Source organism: Calidris pugnax, unplaced genomic scaffold (assembly GCF_001431845.1).
Source record: "Calidris pugnax isolate Ruff unplaced genomic scaffold, ASM143184v1 scaffold186, whole genome shotgun sequence".
NCBI lineage: Eukaryota > Metazoa > Chordata > Aves > Charadriiformes > Scolopacidae > Calidris > Calidris pugnax.
The window spans coordinates 1,035,817-1,055,742 of NW_015090994.1; the positions used below are offsets into that span (position 1 = coordinate 1,035,817).

A 19,926-nucleotide genomic window follows, 5' to 3' on the forward strand; every position below is an offset into this window, starting at 1 on the left:
AAGACTTGTGCTCCAGACCCCTCACCAGCTTTCTCGCCCTTCTCTGGACCCGCTCCAGCACCTCAATGTCTTTTTTATGGTAGGGGGCTCAAAACTGGACACAGCACTCGAGGTGGGGCCTCACCAGTGCCCAGTACAGGGGGACAATCACCTCTCGGGCCCTACTCCCCACACTGTTCCTGACACAGGCCAGGATGCTGGTGGCCTTCTTGGCCACCTGGGCACTCTGCTGGCTCCTGTTCAGCCGACAGTCGACCAACACCCCCAGGTCCTTTTCTGCCAGGCAGCTCCAGCCACTCTGCCCCCAGCCTGGAGCGCTGCAGGGGGTTGGTGTGACCCAAGGGCAGGACCTGGCACTTGCCCTTGTTAAACCTCATCCCGTTGGTCTCGGCCCATCCATCCAGCCTGTCCAGATCTCTCTGCAGAGCCTCTCTACCCTCCAGCAGATCAACACCCCCACCCAGCTTGGTGTCGTCTGCCAACTTACTGAGGGTGCACTCGATAATGTACTAGAGCAGTGAGGACTGCTGATAAATCAAAAAGATGCTTTAAAGGATGAAGGTGAAGAGACTGCGGCTGAGCAGGAGGTTTCAGGATATACGCTTATTGGAAGTTCAGTATTTTGCCCACATGATACTTGGAGTGCTGCCTGATCTCTCAGTATTAATAGTCTTGTGCACAGAACATTCTTTGCTATCTTCAAAAAATAAACTAATACCTCCTCGTTTCAAGGTCAGTGGAAAACAGGGATGGCGAGACACTTTTGATGAACACGCAAATATATGTTTTTTAAAGTGAACGGTTAACTGGTGTTATCTTATAAAGCTGACAGCTTGATAGTCATCAGAAAACTCTCTCTCATCATTCATGGTGAAGGCGCAGAATGACACGTCAAATTTAACAATCCAGAGCTATGACTTGTCATCAGAAGTCTGTTCAACACACCACACAACCATTACATCTCGATGTGCTGCCAAATGTCAAAGAAGGAAAATAAGAAAGTAATTTTGCCTTTTTACACACGGTTAATCTAAATCTCTAAATTGGAAGTTGCCATGAAAATTACTCTGAGAGTATTTAATTGAAAACATTTTTAATTTCAAGCCTTAAAAAAAAAAAAAAAAAGTCACAGCTGCAACAAAGTATGGCACTATTAATGAAAGCATATCTGGCACTCATTCAAATCTCTGCCTCTCTGCCTTCCTCAGTGCTGTGAAAAGAAAAATCACTCCCCAATGGAAATTCACCATTTTCACAGAAGTAAAATCGCTCTTCTCTGTAAAAATGGGCTTTCATCATTTGCATTAAATGTAATTAAATAATGTAATTAAATTGTTGCGGTAACTAGTTTATCTCTGTATGCTACTTGGCTCCAGGAAAGCTCAGTTATGTATTTGCCATCCAGATTGAAAAGCACTGCACTCAGAGCAGAATTTTGCAGTGTCATTTGAGGCTAAAATGTTTGTTCAGGTTTTCAACAAACTTCATAAAATAAGTGGTGTAGAGATACATGAAAACAAACCAGCAGATGTGACTTGCATTGTAGAATGGCAAGCAAAATTTAATAAAAACTTTAAACAAACAGCTAGCAATATGTACTTATGAAGGACACCAAATCGAAAATAAACACAAACACAAGAAGGAGAAAATGAAGCAATTTGTAAGTGATCTCTCTTACACAGAAGGATTAAATTTATTCCAGTGAATTAATGACTCTGCTGTCTTTTATATACAATGTAAACACAACAGCAGTACCAAATGTTGTTCTTGGTTCTTATTTTGCTACTTATAATGGTGAAATAGCAATGAAGTAGTATTTGGTACTGCAAGAGAAAAAGGCATTATTTATAATAGTAACAACTGGAGCCAAACATCATGGAAGTCAATGGAAGGATACCACTGCTTGAAATGGCAGGCAGCTAATTTAGGGTCTAACTTACAAGTGTGGTTCCCAAATCTATATTAATACCTTAATTTCAGTGGGGGGAAAAAATGAAGGGGGGGAAAAAAAGACACTGCATTTATCATTTTACATGAACACTTCCTCTTACCTCCACCTACAGCTTTGTCCCAGACTTATCTAGAAATGCTGCTATGAAACTATTTCTCCTACTATTGTGCCAATGTTCCTAGTTGCACAGATTATAAAACAAGAGGTTCTGTTCCCATTAAATATATCTCTATAATCCCTTCCAAGTAACAAAAAGCCATCTCCTGCACACTTGGTCCTACCTGATGTACAAATGCTGACAGGTAAGTGCTGCATTACCGCTGCCTGAGACTCCAGCTCAAACTAACCATTCATGGTCCAGAGTGCAAAGGATTTATTTTGTCTTGGGTTAGCCTGTTCAACCTAATTCCTGTCAGTTCCTACAGATACCTCAAATACTTTTTGTTGTTATTAGTTAATTAGGCATTATGCCAACAACCAAAAGGGTTTAAAGAGATATATTACATGCAAGTCATTTACAAGCTACTGGACCTGAAAACTTTTACCTATAGGTGAAACACGGTTGTACATTTACAAGCTACTGGATCTGAAAACTTTTACCTATAGGTGAAACACGGGCAGGAACTGAGAAAAAATGATCTGTTTGGAGACTTGTGCATGGTGAATTCTGCAGAGCTACCTCCTCAGTGAGAGGACACCCATCTCCTTAAAAAGTCTCACAGCACCCAGAGGAGTTACTGGTAACACTTGGAAGGGAACCGAGATACCATTTCATCCTACCAACATGTCACCTTGCTGCTTTGAAGGTATCTAGGAAAAAGTCTAGCGATCCTGGCAGTGGTATTCCTTCCTGCGTGGAGACAGGCTTTCAGCAGAGCCATTTCATTACTCACTAAACTAACAAAAAAGAGCCTCAAAAGAGCCCTGTACCTGCTCAGTTTCCCACTGACTTAAGCTGGTCCTGGCATCTTCAGTCTTGAGCAACACAAGTGCAGGAATATTCCTGTATATTCCCTTTGGGAGCTGCCCCAGCTGAACTCAGTCACAGCCCTTAATGAATATCCCTCCATCCTATTGCATCTTAGATTTCTTTGCACTTCCCTTCAGCTCCAAGCTAGATGAAGAGAAATATACGTGCAGCCAGAGGACTAGCAGCAATCACCCTGCAACTCCCTGCAGAGGTTCAAAAGCAGGCAAGGGCTCCTTTATATGGAAAAACTTATGATCAGCTTAACTAGCAAAACACACTGTTCCATGGTATCTACCTACAAACAGCTCACCAAGACAATGTTCTTTTCCAGAACAAAAGTGACTTTGGCTTTTCGCTCCACACACTGATAATTATTCTGGAATGAAATGTTTTTATTCCAGAGGAGAGTTTTTATTCCAGAGGAGAGTTTTTATTCCAGAGGAGAGTTGCCCATCAGGGAACCACTGCAGCACAGATAACTGCATCAGAATAAACTATGGCAGTGTATGAAAGAAAATTTCCTAGTGCAGAAAGCCTAATATTTCAGATGTTATCTCTGACCTACTTTGCTCAAAGTACCATTCAGATATCTCTACACAGGCATTTAATTCTTTGTTGAAATCAACAAGTACTTTTGTGCTGCACAGATTTGGTACACAGGGAAAAAAAAAGAGAGTAGAGGAGGGTGATAGGTGGAAAGAAGTGCTCTTTTTGTAGCATTTGCAGTACAGGAATTGATTTCACAAACATGCTCATCCAAGCAATGCAGTTCATTCAGGAGACAGTCAAGTTCCATCAAAGAGTCATTCTTAACTTAAAATCAGCATGCCCATAACAGAGACAAATGAACGGAAAAGAGCAGAATAGTTCTTTAGAATCAGCCCAGCTGTCTCACGCGCCCGACACTCCCCCACACAAATGTTTTCATTGAAGGGGAAAAAAGTGCAAACCCTGAAGCTGAATGCCATCATTAAAAATGGCCATCAAAACCTAACTATGTACCATGCAAACAGTGTAACCTAAGACACTAAGCACATTCCCAGAGAAGACCACACCAAAAAAGGACACTTCTGGAGTTCTTATAGTATTTGGAAAAGCAATGTTCCTAACAAAGGATTTTACAAGGCAATAAAACACTTTACTAGGTAATGAAATTCTCCTAAATTGGCTTTTGCTAACTGCACAGTTTATTACAAGGACAGCTGTCCCCAGGGACTAACAAAGTCCAGGCTGAATATGAGAAGCATTAATTTATTTATTTTTCCCTTCTCTGAAACATTGTGTAATACTGAAAGGGTTTGAGAGACAAATTTAGAACAAACTGGTATAAGGAGTATAAATTTTTTGTACATATTCCAGTAAATGGTGTGGTATAACATTACAGGAAGGGTCACTTCTACCTTAAGAGCACAGTTAATCTCACTTAAGTCAGAAAGTCCACTTTGGTGCAAATTGTTGCAAAATTTAGAATTTAGCTCAGTTAGTGCAGATATGAAATCTGCTACCATTTATGGGACAATAATGTCTGTTTTTCTGACCTGTGAAAATTATAGCCGTGTTCAACTGACAATACAGAAGTTTTAGTCTATGATGGCACCTCTGAACCGTAAGACGCTATTTCTTAGAACAGTTCAGTAGGTTTGATAAGCTATTGAGTGAAAGACAAAAGAGAAAAATTATATTTTCTCTGATTAAAAAATAAAAAAAAACCTAATTAAAATTCTATGCTAAATCAAATTGTTGTGTCAGACTGGAAAGAAATTTTGTTTCATCTAAAAAATTTTCTTCCTACCCCCTGAGAAAAAGACAGCAAAGAGAGAGAAAAATTACTAATGCTTTTACTATTTATTAGAAAAACACAACTAACATAATACTAAGAGAAAAAATAATTCTCCATCTGAAACCACTTACGATAGCTTATCTCCTTGCAGAAGCAAGTAAAAAAAGGTCCAGTATCAATGAAGGCTAAACATTTAATCAATCCAATTTCCCATTCCTAACAATAAATTCTGTAGCTGTAGCCACACAAAAATTTCCACCAATTGCAAACTGGGAGTAGAGGCTCTGAAACCTGCACTTCTCACAGCATGATTCCTTAGTCCAGTAAATACCTGCCCATCACCTTGTTGAAAGATGTGACCACCAACTCAAAATTAACTGATAGGGCAGATAAAAGGTATAGTACATGCAGGATGCTTGACAGTGATGTGAACTGAATGATGGATTAAGTTTAGTTTTCTAAGTCTAGGATACTGGTTGGTTTCAGTTTTTTTTTCCCCGGAGGTAGGTTCACAAAGGCACCTTAGGTTTTGGGTTTCAGACATTAAACCTTAAGTACTCTGACACCTAGCAGCATTCCAAACCTGAAAATAGCCAACTGCATTTCAGTTCATGTCCTCTACTCTCTTTTTTCCCTTGTACTAATTCTGTGTGGCACATACCCATCAATACTGAGGGAAGGAAGCCTGCAAAACGAGCTGCAAAACAAGAAAACTTGAAAATTGCTTTTCACTATAACTCTTGGAGGTGTTAGCAACCTGGAACAAGATCTACAAGAGCCACAATATTGAACAAGGGTTACCCAAGCTTCCCTCTAGGAATCCTGAAGAAAAATACACACCTACCTTCATCAGGGGGCCAACAAGCATGGGCTATATGAGCAGAGAACTAAATAATGACTGGTTTCCTTAGGATTTATTTCTGATTATGAAATTATTTGAAGTCTAATAATATAGAAATGGCATTATAATTTTTTCCCTATGGCTGTGATATCTGAAGAGTCTTAGTCTCTTCTGGATTCTGTAACCTTTAATAAGAAAGTGTAGACCACATTGTACAAGCTTGAAATGTTGTTCTCTACCTACTCACCTATTTTAGTGAGCCTTGGAGAAACACACTATCTTTGAAATTATTATATTCAAATTTAGCTGAAATTAGTTAATGGGTTTCAAATTTATCATTAAGACTGTCAGTCTTAAGCAAAATTATGTATAGAGGAATATACGGAGCAGAACAGCATAAGCTTTAGTTCAGTAGGAACCAAGGCTGAAGACACTTAAGTATTCATGGCAGAAGACACAAACCACTGTTTCTTCCCCACAGCACTGAAATGGCAGCTACTTTTCTTGCTCTAACATTGCAAGTTCTGATGTTTTGTCCCCAACCACAAGTGAAGGATGTAAATTATTTGCTCAAAAAAACCCAAACAACCGTCTTCGTTCTCATTAGCAAAAATTTAACATGGAGAGCATCGTACTATGACTTGCAGTCAATAAACATGCAATAGATCATATTCATGTACCATGATATATGGTGCTGCTGTTGCTGTTAAGATACGATTCAACCAATGGTGCTTGTTCTTCCGAGTGTTTCATTCTGCGCGTCCTCGTGCGACTGTCCACGTTGGACTGAACCATTAATGGCTCCTGACGCTTTTTCTTCTGCTTCTGTTCTAGCAGTGCCCGCTGAGGAAAACACAAAGAAAAGCATCTGTTACTGGACTCCAAACAGTAGCAAAGTAGATAAAAAACAATGGGTATCTTTACACTTTCTGCAGTTTTCCAGCGGCAGCAGTTGGCAAGTGGGATACGGGATATCGGCTTATAGGAAATCTTTCCAAAAAAACTCCAACCAACCCACTACTAAAACACCTTCTGCTGAAAACAGCAATTAATTAAAACAGATCTTTCTGAGCAGTCTACCAGCTGTCAGAGCTTGCTTGGAAACAACCCTTGGGAAAACAACAGTGTGATAGTAGTGGCTGTGAAGCAATGGGAGGGTAAGCAATGAGGCAGAGATGCCAATTTAAGTTTCTGTAAATTAGAAGCAGGTAATCTGTAAACGAGAGTCAAGTGACAGTGCTGGACGTGAGCCTAATCTAACAGCTATACAAGATGAACTTTAATTAAACAAATTAATTTCTCAGCTAGTCCTGCTGAAACCCAAAACCTTCAGCATCTGATGGCATCATGGACACCTCTCTCTTGGAGGCTTCTTCTACAGCCTCAGAGAACTGAGCTGTTAATTTTACTTATTCATTACCTTACCATTTCCCTGCTCCTGTACAGTGATTTTTTTGCTTTTAGAAAGGAGATACACTAAAAATGAAGAACAAGGACGGAGAGTGGAGACCCTTTCAGCTCCATAAATTGTGTGTAACACCTTAACACGACTTCAAAATGATCAAAATCTAGTACAAGATTATGGCATAAACAAAAAGTATTTACATTTTAAAATGAGATACTGATAAACATGGAAGTTGATAAAACAATGGGAAAAGTATAGAACAACATAAAATTAAACTCACAAGCTTTAACTATAAACATGACAAAGTTTCGTTAAAAGGGGACCACAGAAAAATCAAAGGAAAAGTGGAAAACCTCAAACCCCATTAAAACTTGATGGCAAAATTCCCTGAGATTTCATGGAAGAGATTGTGAATTACTTTCTTGTACAAGTCATGTAGGAATACAGTAGCAAAATAGGCAACATAGCACACAGTGCCATTACTTTAGTCACAAGGGCTAAATCCATGGAATGAAAAGATGTAAAAACTTTGTGGTAAACCTTCTGGCCATGTCTGCTAGAAGCTCTTGTCCTTTCTGGTCCATCAGAGGGGGCAGAAATACATTGTACGTCAGCTTCAAACAAGTCCAAGGCAGTGGAAATGAGAATCACTCAAACCACAGTCATAAGAAAAATTTCAATGGAAGTTAGACTTCTAAGTAAGCTGTAACCTCCACAGACCTCTCTTTTGCATTCCCTAATCAGAGGATGTAATTTTCTATCAATTAGCAGATAGAAGTGTTGGTGATTTCATTAATCCAAGATTTAGACTGCAGAGAACAAGCAGGTACCCCTCCAAAACCTTACCTGCCTGTCAAGCTTCTGCTGACGCAGGCTGCTCCCTTCATCATCCAGAACACTGCAAAGACAAAGAGGACATCGTTGGGACAAATTTATCACTCCAAACAACACCTAACGGGGATCCCTGGAGCAAACTCTTGCAGGAGTTATTCATATGGAACTCCCACTGAAGTTTGCCTCCCTAAGCTGCAAAAGCTGGCTCAAGAGAACTTAAGTGCAGTACACGAAAAACTGATTTAACTCTGGTTTATGTAATTTTCAAGAAAAATAAATATTTAGACAGTTCACAAAGAAATGCAAAATCCACAGTCTGCAGCTTTTTTTCTTCTCCATTGTCTTCTAATGCAAAAGTCAATATATACAGCAACGGAGTTTGAATGAAAATTTGCATATAAAGCATATACAAAGTGAGGAGTGTAAGAGAGCTGCTAAGCAACTCAGCAGTATTTAAAATTACCTTAGAAAAATTAACTGCACACTGAAATACGGAATTTACTCCTGAATATCTGAAAATTCAGTGAAATTCAGTGATTGCCATGCAGTTCAGCTTTTAGAGACTTGCAAGACAGTCTTGTGCACTTACATTTCCTTTCCATATTTCCTTCTGCTAATTGTTGCTACTTGGGAGATTTGCTCCTGCACGTTCAATCATTCTCATTAATTAGATGTTAAAAATGAATGACATTGAAATCAGTAAATTATTTTTGTCAAGTATTTTATCAAACTACTGACTATTCTTCTGGAGAACAAAGGTCTCTTATTTTAAGAACACTATGGTTAAACGTGGAACACAGTGCTATAAAACAAAAAAGAATAGCCTCTTACAAGTGGAATTCATTTTCTCTTGCAACTTATTTATATAAAAGACTAGACCCTTTTTTATAACCACTCTTAACAATCAAAAAGAAAAAAAGAAAAAAATTCAGGACACATGAACCTAGATTCTGACCTACATACAACCAAAGTGTAGTGCAGCAGAAATGTCATAAAAAATGAGTCTTCCCATGTATTAATATATAGTCTTTAGGAGACAGTATGATTATAGTAGTTAGATAGGACAGCTAAGGCATGCAGAATGCCACCTTGCCAATGCCAGCATTACCAAAGATCTCATTAGGTATTATTGGTAGTGTCAGTCTTTTACAATTTATATTCATGTTATATGTTCCACAGAATGAAACTATGCTGTACAAACACCTCAGGTATGAAATTACAGTCTCTTGCAGAGGTAACACATTGCTCATAGTCCACCAAAAAATAAAGAAAAAGAAAAAAAAGAAAAAAAACTCTCACGCTTACCAAAAATGTTCTGCTTTACACCAAACACTCTTCGTTCGATAAATTACAGAAACAAGTTATAAAAAGAAGGCACACATTTCTCCATGGCATATAATATCAGAATTTTTTCAAGAGTGCTTCACTACAGCTGCAATACATATTAGCTGCACTGCTAGGAAATAAAACTATCCAAACGGGTATCTTCACCAAACAATTGAGTAAAAGATGCCTAAGTATACAGTTTCAGGCTTAATGGCCTGAACAAATCCTCCTCATTTAAGGCAATGCTTGAAAAAAGCCCAAACCATGTAATGATGCTAATACAGCCCATAGGAACTGCAGAGGCAGCAATGCACATACAGCTGTAATACCCAGAGAGGTGGAGAGCCAATACTGCTCCACGGCACCAGTCATTTGCAGAGCTGAGGAGAAAACTCCAATCTCTCCTCTTCTGCTTTATAAATCAGACTATGCTGAGGCCCTCAGATACGTTATATGAGCTATATATACACTTCTCAGACATTCCCATAAACTACCACTTCAGTAATTATCTTGATGTGAATATAACGGGTTTCAGTATTACGCTGGACTGGCAATAATTCTAAATTCTGTATCACAGACAAGGTGGTGTCTAAGTGCTTTGGGATGACTCTACCTTCCTTTGCTTTCCCTTCACACCGTGTCCTGGCATAACACACTGCACAGAACAAGGGAGCAGGGAAATGTCCTCAGTCAGGTTTTAAACCTTACCTGTGAGTTCCTGGGAAGCCACAAGCTAAATCCAGGTTCAGATAAACAAGCCCAGCTCCCTCAGGTCTCTTGATGCCCAACCTTACCACAGTAAATCTGGCAGTTTCAGTAACACCACAGCAAACACCAGAGGAAAGGTGTGATTTGCACTGATTCAGCATTCCACAAATGCAAAGCAACCATCAGACACACCAAAGCACTGCCAAAAAATTGAGCCTCCATCCAAGAACTGTGGATCCTGTGACACTGAAACACCTCTCCATACTGCCCTTCTACTGCAAGACATTGCTTTTAAAGCCTCTGAATATATGCAATCAAAGCTGACAGGAAAAGCAGCATGCCTTGAAAACCAGCTGACAAGCTCATCTGGAACTTCCAGGTCCTTAATTCTCTCACTTCCATATTTTATAAAATTCTGAGTTGTTTTCCACAATCCTTTTGTAGATGTGCATTAACTACAAGCCTTGCATTATTTAAGCCCTAACATTCAACAACTAAAATTGAACTCCAGCTTTCTTCACTGATACACAGCTTTAGTAAAATACAGTTATTTCAACAATTCTCACCCCTTCAATTACTGGACTTGTACTAGAACATCCTACTCCCGCCAGACAGACACATCACCCTTCTGCACCCTTCACAGTGTACAAAAGGCCTTAAAAGTAATGTCATTACCACCAACTCTGTCTGTTTTAAGTTATTCAATGCCAATGTAAGTGAAAAGCTGCAGCTCTGTCCTTTCTTAATGCCTAAGTAATTGTTATGGAAGTCCAAATAAAAAGAGGACCCCATTTAATCTTTTGCTAGAATACAGAGTATACTAGTTTGTGTACTTTGTTAATATTTTCTACAGGACTGGTGGGCCTTGGAGATGATGATTACCAGCCAGTATTTCACATTCCCTGATTTTCAATGGAAGAACTCTCCTGACACTGGGTGACTTCCAAGATTTGCCTTTAAGGGACATCAGGTTATTAATAAGTAAGAATAATAAGCTTTGTTTCCATAGCAATTCCATCAGGCCCTCACTCCTGCTGCCTTAAAAAGCATTTGCAGCAGACTGAGATGTTACCACCACTGACCCTTCTGACCCTCTCTCACTCTTCAGTGAAGCCTCACAGAAAGATGTAGCAGATGACCTTGCCACAGCATCTGGCAGTCCATGCACTCGGGCAGATGCTCCTGGGTCCAAGAGCTGAAATACAGAGAATCTTCCCTTTTATTTCTTTGGAAAACACAGAAGTCTAGGAGCAGAAGCACAGCCTTTTCACTTCCTGGTCTTTAACAGAAATCAAGTGCTCTTTCCTCTGGAAGAGTAGTGCACATGGAGAAGACCCAGCCTACATCCAACCCAGTTTCAGAAGAGGCCATGGTTTTGTGGCTCAGTGGCCCAAATTAAAAGGATGTCCTCAAACCATGCAGATGGTCAGAGACTAAAAGCCCAGAACAGCAGAAAAACTCTGGCTGTAACATGGCAGGACCACGACAGGAAATAATCTCATAGCGAGCAAGGCTGTTAGAACAATTCTGCCTACATATTTGATGTGATGCTAGAAAATCCCAGCAGCAGCATGAAACTCACTCAGTCTTAATAGAGAAATATAACTTTAAAATTCATGAAAATTTAATTATTGAAGAGAATGCATACGTATTAGCAATCTGCTAAGCACGTTGAAGCATCCTAAAGATCCAGCAATGTTCATCTTTGCTCCTATTCGATCACGTATCATGTATCCACCTGGCATCTTGGCTATGGCTTTGACCCCATTTAAAATAAAAAATCAATTTTGCATAATATATAATATTGTAAACAGCACTTCAGGTCTCCAGTAATAGTCTAGTCCAAATTCAGTTAACAAATCAGAGTTGTATATATTTCCTTGCAGATAATTATCCAAGGAAGACCCATTCATCTATGCACAACCCGAGCAACCCACCCACTAGAGCTTACTGAATGTTGGGCTTAAGAAGTCAAGTCTATAGCTAAAGGGAAGTACATTAAATGAACAATCACCTTTTTGCACAAGTATTACTTCTCATACCAAGTTTTAAAGACACAAAATCTATTTTACAGAGGCAGTTTCAACATTTGAAGCCTCACCTTGAATACTGTGTTCAGTTCTGGGCCCCTCACTACAGGAAGGACATTGAGGGGCTGGAGCGTGTCCAGAGGAGAGCCACCAAGCTGGGGAGGGGTCTGGAGAACAAGTCCTATGAGGAGAGGCTGAAGGAACTGGGCATGTTTAGTTTGGAGAAGAGAAGATTGAGGGAGGACCTCATTGCCCTCTACAAGGGCCAGAGAGGAGGTTGTAGAGAACGTGGGTGTTGGCCTCTTCTCCCAAGTGAATAATGACAAGACCAGAGGAAATGGTCTGAAGTTGTAGCAGGGGAGGTTTACATTAGATATTAGGAAGAATTACTTTACTGAAAGAGTGGTCAGGCCCTGGAACAGCCTGCCCAGGGAGGTGGTGGAGTCACCATCCCTGGAGGTATTTAAGAAACACGTAGATGTGGCTCTTCAGGGCATGCTCTAGTGGCATGGTCTAGTGGCCAAGATTGTAAGGGCTTTTTTTGTGTGTGTATGGTTGGACTCGGTGATCTCAGAGGTCCTTTCCAACCATGATGATTCTGTGATTCTGTAAATTCAATTGACACAAAAATAACCAGGCTTTCTATACTGCTGCATGTCATAATGAAGACAAAAATATAAGCACGAATTTTAGTATTTTAAGCTCTTCATAATCTGTATTCCTTAAAAATTATTTAGAGAAAAACACAAGACCAATCAGGTTTTAAAGATGAAGTTTCATGATTATGTGAGGCTCCACAATTTACTTTTGGATGACAGCAGGAGCTTCTGTAAATCAACATATTGCACCATTTTACTGTAATTCCACATGGACTGATTTCAATTTAAGTAAAATCGGAAAAGCCTTAATTCAAACAACACATTTCACAGCAAGTACTTCACCTTTACTCTTTGAAAATGCAAACTGCTCACATTTCAGTAAGCCATTGCAAGAAAAAAGAATTAAGAACAAAAGTTTTCAATTAGAACGTGCAAGATGTATATAGTCACCATTTTTATTTTTTTAAAGAAAATGTCTGACAGTAACATATCTCTATTTTCTCTGCCTAACAACAAACGAGGCAATTGTTTTTGTCCTGACACTGCTTCAGAAAGGAATATTTTCCACAGCAGTAACTTTTTCACCAGGACAAAGGTCCAAAATCACATCCATCACATCTCTGCAGCAGGAAGTGTTCCTGGTCAAATATGCAAAGACACCTACTACCACTGAACTTTCATACACCATTTAAGTGTCACCCTTGCATTTTCTCTTTCTGCTACTCCATGATAATATATTACTAGCAGCAGCACCCAAAAACTCTACATGAAATCAAGGACCTTTGCACAAGCAAAATCAATGTACATAATCAAGGAAAATTCCTGAAACAAACAGTTCACATTATCAAAGGATGAGGAACTGGATAAGAAAATACTACTCCCAATTACAACACTAAACCAGAAGCAATGGAAAATTAGACATTTTCACCTCGAGTTTCTTCTGCCATTTTGTCAGCTGCAATTCAAAAACAGTAAATGATAAAACCAGACAGGGGAAAAAAAAAAAAGAAAATACACCATACCAGACTAATCTTCAAGATCACTCAGATCTTTTCCACGCACTCTTGCTGTGAAGAAAGCTGGTATTTGCTGTGTCAAGAGAAGCAGGTTATGGGATCTTTTAGATCAAGGCTGACTCAAAAGGACAAGAATGGGTGTAACGTGCCATTTGAACATTACAAAGTCTCCAAAAACTTATGAAATAAAATTCCTGCAAAGAGATAGCACTTGGCTTGCTGGATACCATCTGACATATTCACCCGATTACACTTCTCTATGATCTCTATACTTCCATAAAATCTCTGTAGTTCCATAAAAACTAAGTGCTCTGGATAATGTTACTGTTAAGCCTTTAGGAACAACCTTTCCAGCAGCACTGATGAAATGCTATTGTCAAATTCCCAATAACAGGGTCAGGGACCTGCAGGCTGAAGTCATGCTCCAGAGGGAATGGCACACAGTTAGGTTCTTCAAACAAGTGAAATACAATGAAGCCAGCAGCCTCTGTAAAGTGCCAATTTCAGCAAGTCCCCACATAAAACAAGGTCTGCTCCCCCACGTACACCATATGCTTACTTCACCAGAAGCCTCTTGGGACAACATTATTATATCAGACACACACACTAATCAAAGACTTTTAAATTAAACAAATCACTCCGAAAAACTGCAAGGGCTCCCCTCATGCTAGGAATCATCAAGGTTTTTTGACCCCAAAGCACTTGCTCAGTCATCTGATTTAGAGTAAAACCTGCAGCTACTATCTTTACAGTAAAGTGAGTAACTTCTTTCTTGGGCCATCTAAGCATGCAAAAGTCTGGCCATTTTCTTCACTGAGAAGCAGCCCAAGGATGCTCCTTGTTTGTTGTGTGGGTGTCTGTTTTTGTCAGTCAGGTTGACGGTTGGACAAGATGATCTTTAAGGTCCTTTCCAACCTAGAAGATTCTGTGATTCTGTGACATTGTCCTTCTACTGCCAACAGCAGCAACAGCAGAAGGTCTGATATTCATATGGCAGAGAGGACAACAGCCTACCCTTGCTGGTACAGCCTTCCCTTACCACTGAACTGACCAGAAAAGTATAGACACTACAACTGCTGCAGAAATACAGACTGCATTTCTTCATGTGATGGTTCAGAGGAATAAAACCATTTCACTGTGACTCTCCCACAGTACGTGCCATGTCCAGGAACACAGCATTTCTCTCCCTGCCCATGCAGCTGTTCTGAAGACCCTTAAAAAGACTAAAAGAGATAAAGCAAAAGGATAGGGGGAAAAAAAGGTAGGAATATGAACAAGGATACTTGTATCAGAATTATCAGCACCAAGTCAGCCACAGAGCACAAGAAGATACAGAGGATCATACATTGTGCCAATGATCCAAACAGCACTACGAGTAATGCCTGCAGGGTAGATGTCTGAAAGCAGTTCAGTCTGAATTTGTAGTTGCACAAATAATTACAGAACCAAATGCTCTATTTTCTTTTCAAATCCTGGCTGGCCACCTGGCTTAAAAATCAGTAAATAAACAAGAATTTACTGAACTGTTGGTCCCATTTGCTTCAGTAAGGTTTATCTAAATGTCCACTCTACATTAAGATCTATGACACTCATTATGTCTACCCAACAGTTCTGTTTTGGGGATTTAAAAAGAACAAAAAAATTATTAGCAATCTGTATTTTTCCAGTAAGTCAACGCAGAACATTATTTGTTAATATTTTTCTTTTCCATCCCTCCTCCTCAGTCACTTGATAAGTATTTGCACCTGGGCAAGAGGTAACATCTTTATCGCTGACCTGGGGGAGACAACGGAGTGGACCCTGACCCCATTTGCAGAGATGACACCAAGTTGGGGGGCCAGTCCATACCCTCGGGGCAGGGCTGCCATCCAGAGGGACCCTGACAGAAGTCACCAGGAAAAAGAAACTACAGTTTAGGATCAGCAATGTCCAGGCTGACAGCTTTCAGTGAGGATGGTACGAAGCCGTAAGATCTAATGAGAGAAAAAGCAAAACTATTCCCTAAAGCACATTGCATGTTTTAAATAACCCAAACTAGAGAGCTGCCACTCTTGCCCTGGAAAGATCAGTTGAACTAATATTTGTACAGATTCACTCTTTGCAATTACACAGAGGTGAATAAGATAGCACACAGCAGTAAATTGCAGGTAATGAAAATAACCCCTAAGGGAAGAGCGGATGGCTGGACTATTTCTTGCCCTCTCTCAACCCACACAAACAATAAATGTGATGTTAGAAAGAAAATCTACGTCCCAAAAGGCAGAAATGAATTTAAGAAACACGAACAATGGAGCACAAACACACAATAGCCTCTGGGTATTATGAGAGCTATGTTAAAATTATATGTAAAGTACATCAATGAGAAGTGCCTGAATAGGAGCAAATTGGGAAGGAAAAAACAAACCCTGACCTGGAGATACACTACCTGCAATGCAGATGGATCCAGATGACAAATGAAATGACTTTGAGGAAGTGCATTTATTAAAAACGCATTGCTGCCAGCCACAGGAAAGATCCAGCCCTAACATGCTGCCAGCCTGATTTCTCTTTCCATACCATAGTTCGACCAATCTCAGTCACTAAGCAGTAAACTATACATACAAATGAAACCAACCCATTAATGTACAAAGGCAACTGAGCACAACACACAGTGAATTAAATGAGCAGAAACTAGGGAAAAGTATTGCCTGGGTAAGGAGACTGCATTCACACACACACTACAGAACAAGAGTTCTCCACCTGCACCTCAGAGGACAATGACAACTCTTCTGTTCCACTACTGCTGCACTGGGTAAAAGATGTCACCTAGAGCAGACCTCTGTGATTCGGAACCAACCTATTAATGTACAAAGGCATCTGAGCACAATAAACAGTGAATTAAATGAGCAGGAACTAGGGAAAAGTATTGCCTGGGTAAGGAGACTGCATTCACACACACACTACAGAACAAGAGTTCTCCACCTGGACCTCAGAGGACAATGACAACTCTTCTGTTCCACTACTGCTGCACTGGGTAAAAGATGTCACCTAGAGCAGACCTCTGTGATTCGGACATGGAGAAGACTGTGAACCACTGTGATCCACAGAAAACCTGTGTAAGTTGACTGCTGGCTACTTTCCTCCCCTCCCTCTCTTATACCTGTTCTATGACACATGGTTTTGTCCAGTTGGCAGCACAGACTTGTAAAATGAGCTTAACAAACAAGTCCTAGCTCCCCTTGGAAACAGCTTTGTGAGGTAAGAATGAAGAATTACAGGTACAGTAACTAACCTAAAAACAATGCTGGCCTTGAAAATAATAGTATTATTGTGAAGTGTTTAACAAACAAAACACTGATCCCAACGATAGGGCCAATGGTGCAGGTGTTCAGCGAGGCTTCTCCCTGCAGTAGGCGTGTAAACAGGCACCAATATGTGTTTCAAACACACTGCTGCTGAAAGAGATGATATCTGAGATACCTCACTAATGCACCAACTTACTAACAGATACCACTGCCTAACTATGTCTTTAGGATAGGAAAAAGATGCAGTTGTATTTATGGGATTTTTAAAGGAATAGCAAAATTAAGCAATGTATTGAAAATATGAAGGCAATAGAAACTACCTAGTCTCCTGCAGCTGCTTTAACAATCAAAGCTGAATAAAAATAGAGTAAGAATTATAACTCTATAGGAGATGTTCGTGAAGTGAAACAGCCAAGCTTCGTTTTCCTTTTCACAGGTGGTTTTACAGTTTCTATGGAATACAGTTTCTAAGGGAAGACGTGTCATTTCATGATAAATACTAACCCTGAAACAAAATATTTTGTCACATTTTCCCCCCACACATACTATCTTTATAATCCAATCTAGTACTCTTTTGCTGGAACTGAAGAAAGCAGATTTTTCCTTTTGGTTTGAGTTCATTCTCTGTAGTTCCCTTCTACACAAGCAGAAAATTGTGACAATCCTGGACAACTTTTTCAGTGGAAAAGTAAGTTTGTCAGATCCTGGCGCCTGAGTACATGATATAGATTTCAAGAATGGTAAGATGTCAATGGCTGGCAATAGTAACAACCAACTTTTGGCCTAGATTTTATACCCAACAATGAAAAATAAGCCACTATTTCTAAGACCATTCTACGTACATGAAGTGTTCCATACAGTCTGATTCACATACTTGGGCCCTGATCGCAACCAGTGTTAATTCAATCCCATTAAAATGTTGCCACTAATTTCACATGGCATAAAAAGATGCATGTGCATAAATCCTTTCAGAATGGGATTTTTAATGATAAACTCCTGGAGACAGAGAATTGTTTTCACAATGTGCGTACACAGTGTCTGCACAACAGAGACTCTTGTTCTGACGGAGTCCTCCAGGTATTAATTTAAGCTCAGAAAAGCATGGTAATAAGGTTGGGATGGTGACTTCCCCTTCTCCCCTCCTTTTTTTAATGAGACAGAGGTGTTCACTCCTTTCTAAAACGTGGTAATCTCTACAGTATTCAAAAATAATTTCAAAAGAACTTCAAAAATTCATCTTTTCTAATTTATCAGTTCCCTCTGAAAAGATGATCTTGTGAGTAAACAACCTGAAGAGTATTATTGCCCATTTCAGAACTAGAGCAACCTCTTTCCTTTGCTTCTGTGTGCCAAAAGTGGGTAAGTGGAATCCACTCTCAAGATTTAGGAAGTGGCAGGAAAACTTTCCAACATGGTCAGAGAGCTTTCTGCAGCTGTGAAACAAACCACTGTTGAGGAGTAGGGGCAGATAACCAACATGGGAGATTCACTCACAACAAGAGTATTAATGACAGGCCTGTGAAAGCTGGTCCCTCTAATTTCCTAACTCAGTCATTATTTTAGAAGTTTAGACTGAAAGAGGGGAGATTCACATGAGATACTAGGAAGAAATTCTTTACTGTGAGGATGTTGAGACACTGGAACAGGTTGTCCAGGGAAGTTGTGGATGCCCCTTCCCTGGAAGGGGCTTTGAGCAACCTGATCTAGTGGGAGGTGTCCCCACCGATGGCAGAGCAGTTGTAACTACGTGATCTTTAAGGTCCCTTCCAACTCTAACCATTCTATGATTCTGTGAAGGAAAACATGGTGGCCACCTGGATATTGTTGCACAGTGAATTATTCCTTCATGGTACATTATCCAGTATGTAGGAAACCATTTAAGGATTTGACACTCACACACAAAGGTTTTTCAGCACAGCAGACATCAATGGGACCTGTGAACCTACCCTTTGTTCTCGGCCTCCACAAAAGAATTCTGCTCCTTGGAGAACTGGAGAGGGCTCTACCCCAGCAGGCTGTGGCAGACCACCACAACAGGGTGCTGCTAATTGCAGGGCTGGTCAGAGAAAACTCATTCCATTACATTGATGAGCTCCAGATTTTGAAATGTGACATCCTGGAATTCACAACTGCTCCAAATCAGAAAAAAAACCCAAAAGCATTCAAATTTTCAATGAAATAGATAAAACACCTACACCTGGCAGCCCTGGGATCTCTAATCCTATCCTTGGCCATCTGCCTGCCTGACAACAAAAGCAACATGGAGAGCTCCAGAAGCTACAGAGTCCTGAGGGAGAAGCACAAGAGGTGGGTCATGTATCATGGAGGCTGCTGAGGGGGCAGGTGGGCAAGCAACCAAAGACATTCCCAAAGGAATTTTGCCCAATAAAACTTTTCCAGGATCAGGCTTCCTGCATGAATCATTTTAAAGCAATAAATCAGCAAATTCTGATGAAAGCTTCCCCTCCCCAGCACATATTAGTAAGCAAAATAACCAGCTGATATTATTACATGATTATATTAGTATTATATAATTACATATTATTACAGGAAACTGTTGAAACTACAATACAGGCCAAAAAAAAAAAAATAATCTCTGTCACTTTAATTAGATTTTCTGGGTGTTTAATGTTATTAAGAAATCATGTTCCACAACTTTGGCCATCAGGCCAGAAACCCAACCATAGGCTGAGCTGCATCAAATGAAGCAGGTCACGGGAGGTGATTCTGCCCCTCTGCTCCGTGCAAGACATGGGCCTGTTGGAGCAGGTCCAGAAGAGGGCCACAAAAATAAGACATGGGCCTGTTGGAGCCCATGTCCAGAAGAGGGCCACAAAAATGATCAGAGAGATGGAACACCTCTCCTGTGAGGACAGCCTGAGAGAGATGGGGTTGTTCAGCCTGGAGAAGGATCCAGGGAGACCTTATTGCTGCCTTTAAATACCTAAAGGGGGGCATATGAGAAAGATGGAGACAGACTTTTTAACAGGGCCTGTAGTGACAGGACAGGGGGTAATGGTTTTAAATTAGAAGAGGGTAGATTCAGGCTAGATATAATGAAGAAATGTATTATGATTACAGTGGTGAAACACTGGCCCAGGTTTCCCAGAGAGGTGGTAGATGCCCCATCCATGGAAACGTTCGAAGTCAGGTTGGATGGAGCTCTGAGCAACCTGATCCAG

At 40.2% G+C, this 19,926-nt stretch overlaps 1 protein-coding gene across 1 annotated transcript in view; it reads right to left on the bottom strand.

The window, feature by feature from the left end:
* The window catches only part of LOC106895414 (tubby protein homolog), a 200,526-nt gene that overhangs the window by 54,450 nt on the left and 126,150 nt on the right, over positions 1 to 19,926 (bottom strand). Inside the window, exons 2-3 of the mRNA XM_014954829.1 lie at positions 7,794 to 7,845; positions 6,223 to 6,385 (exon numbers count right to left, since the gene is read on the bottom strand). Of these exons, the coding sequence (XP_014810315.1) occupies positions 6,223 to 6,385; positions 7,794 to 7,845 (215 nt within the window). The remainder of the gene's footprint in view (positions 1 to 6,222; positions 6,386 to 7,793; positions 7,846 to 19,926) is intronic.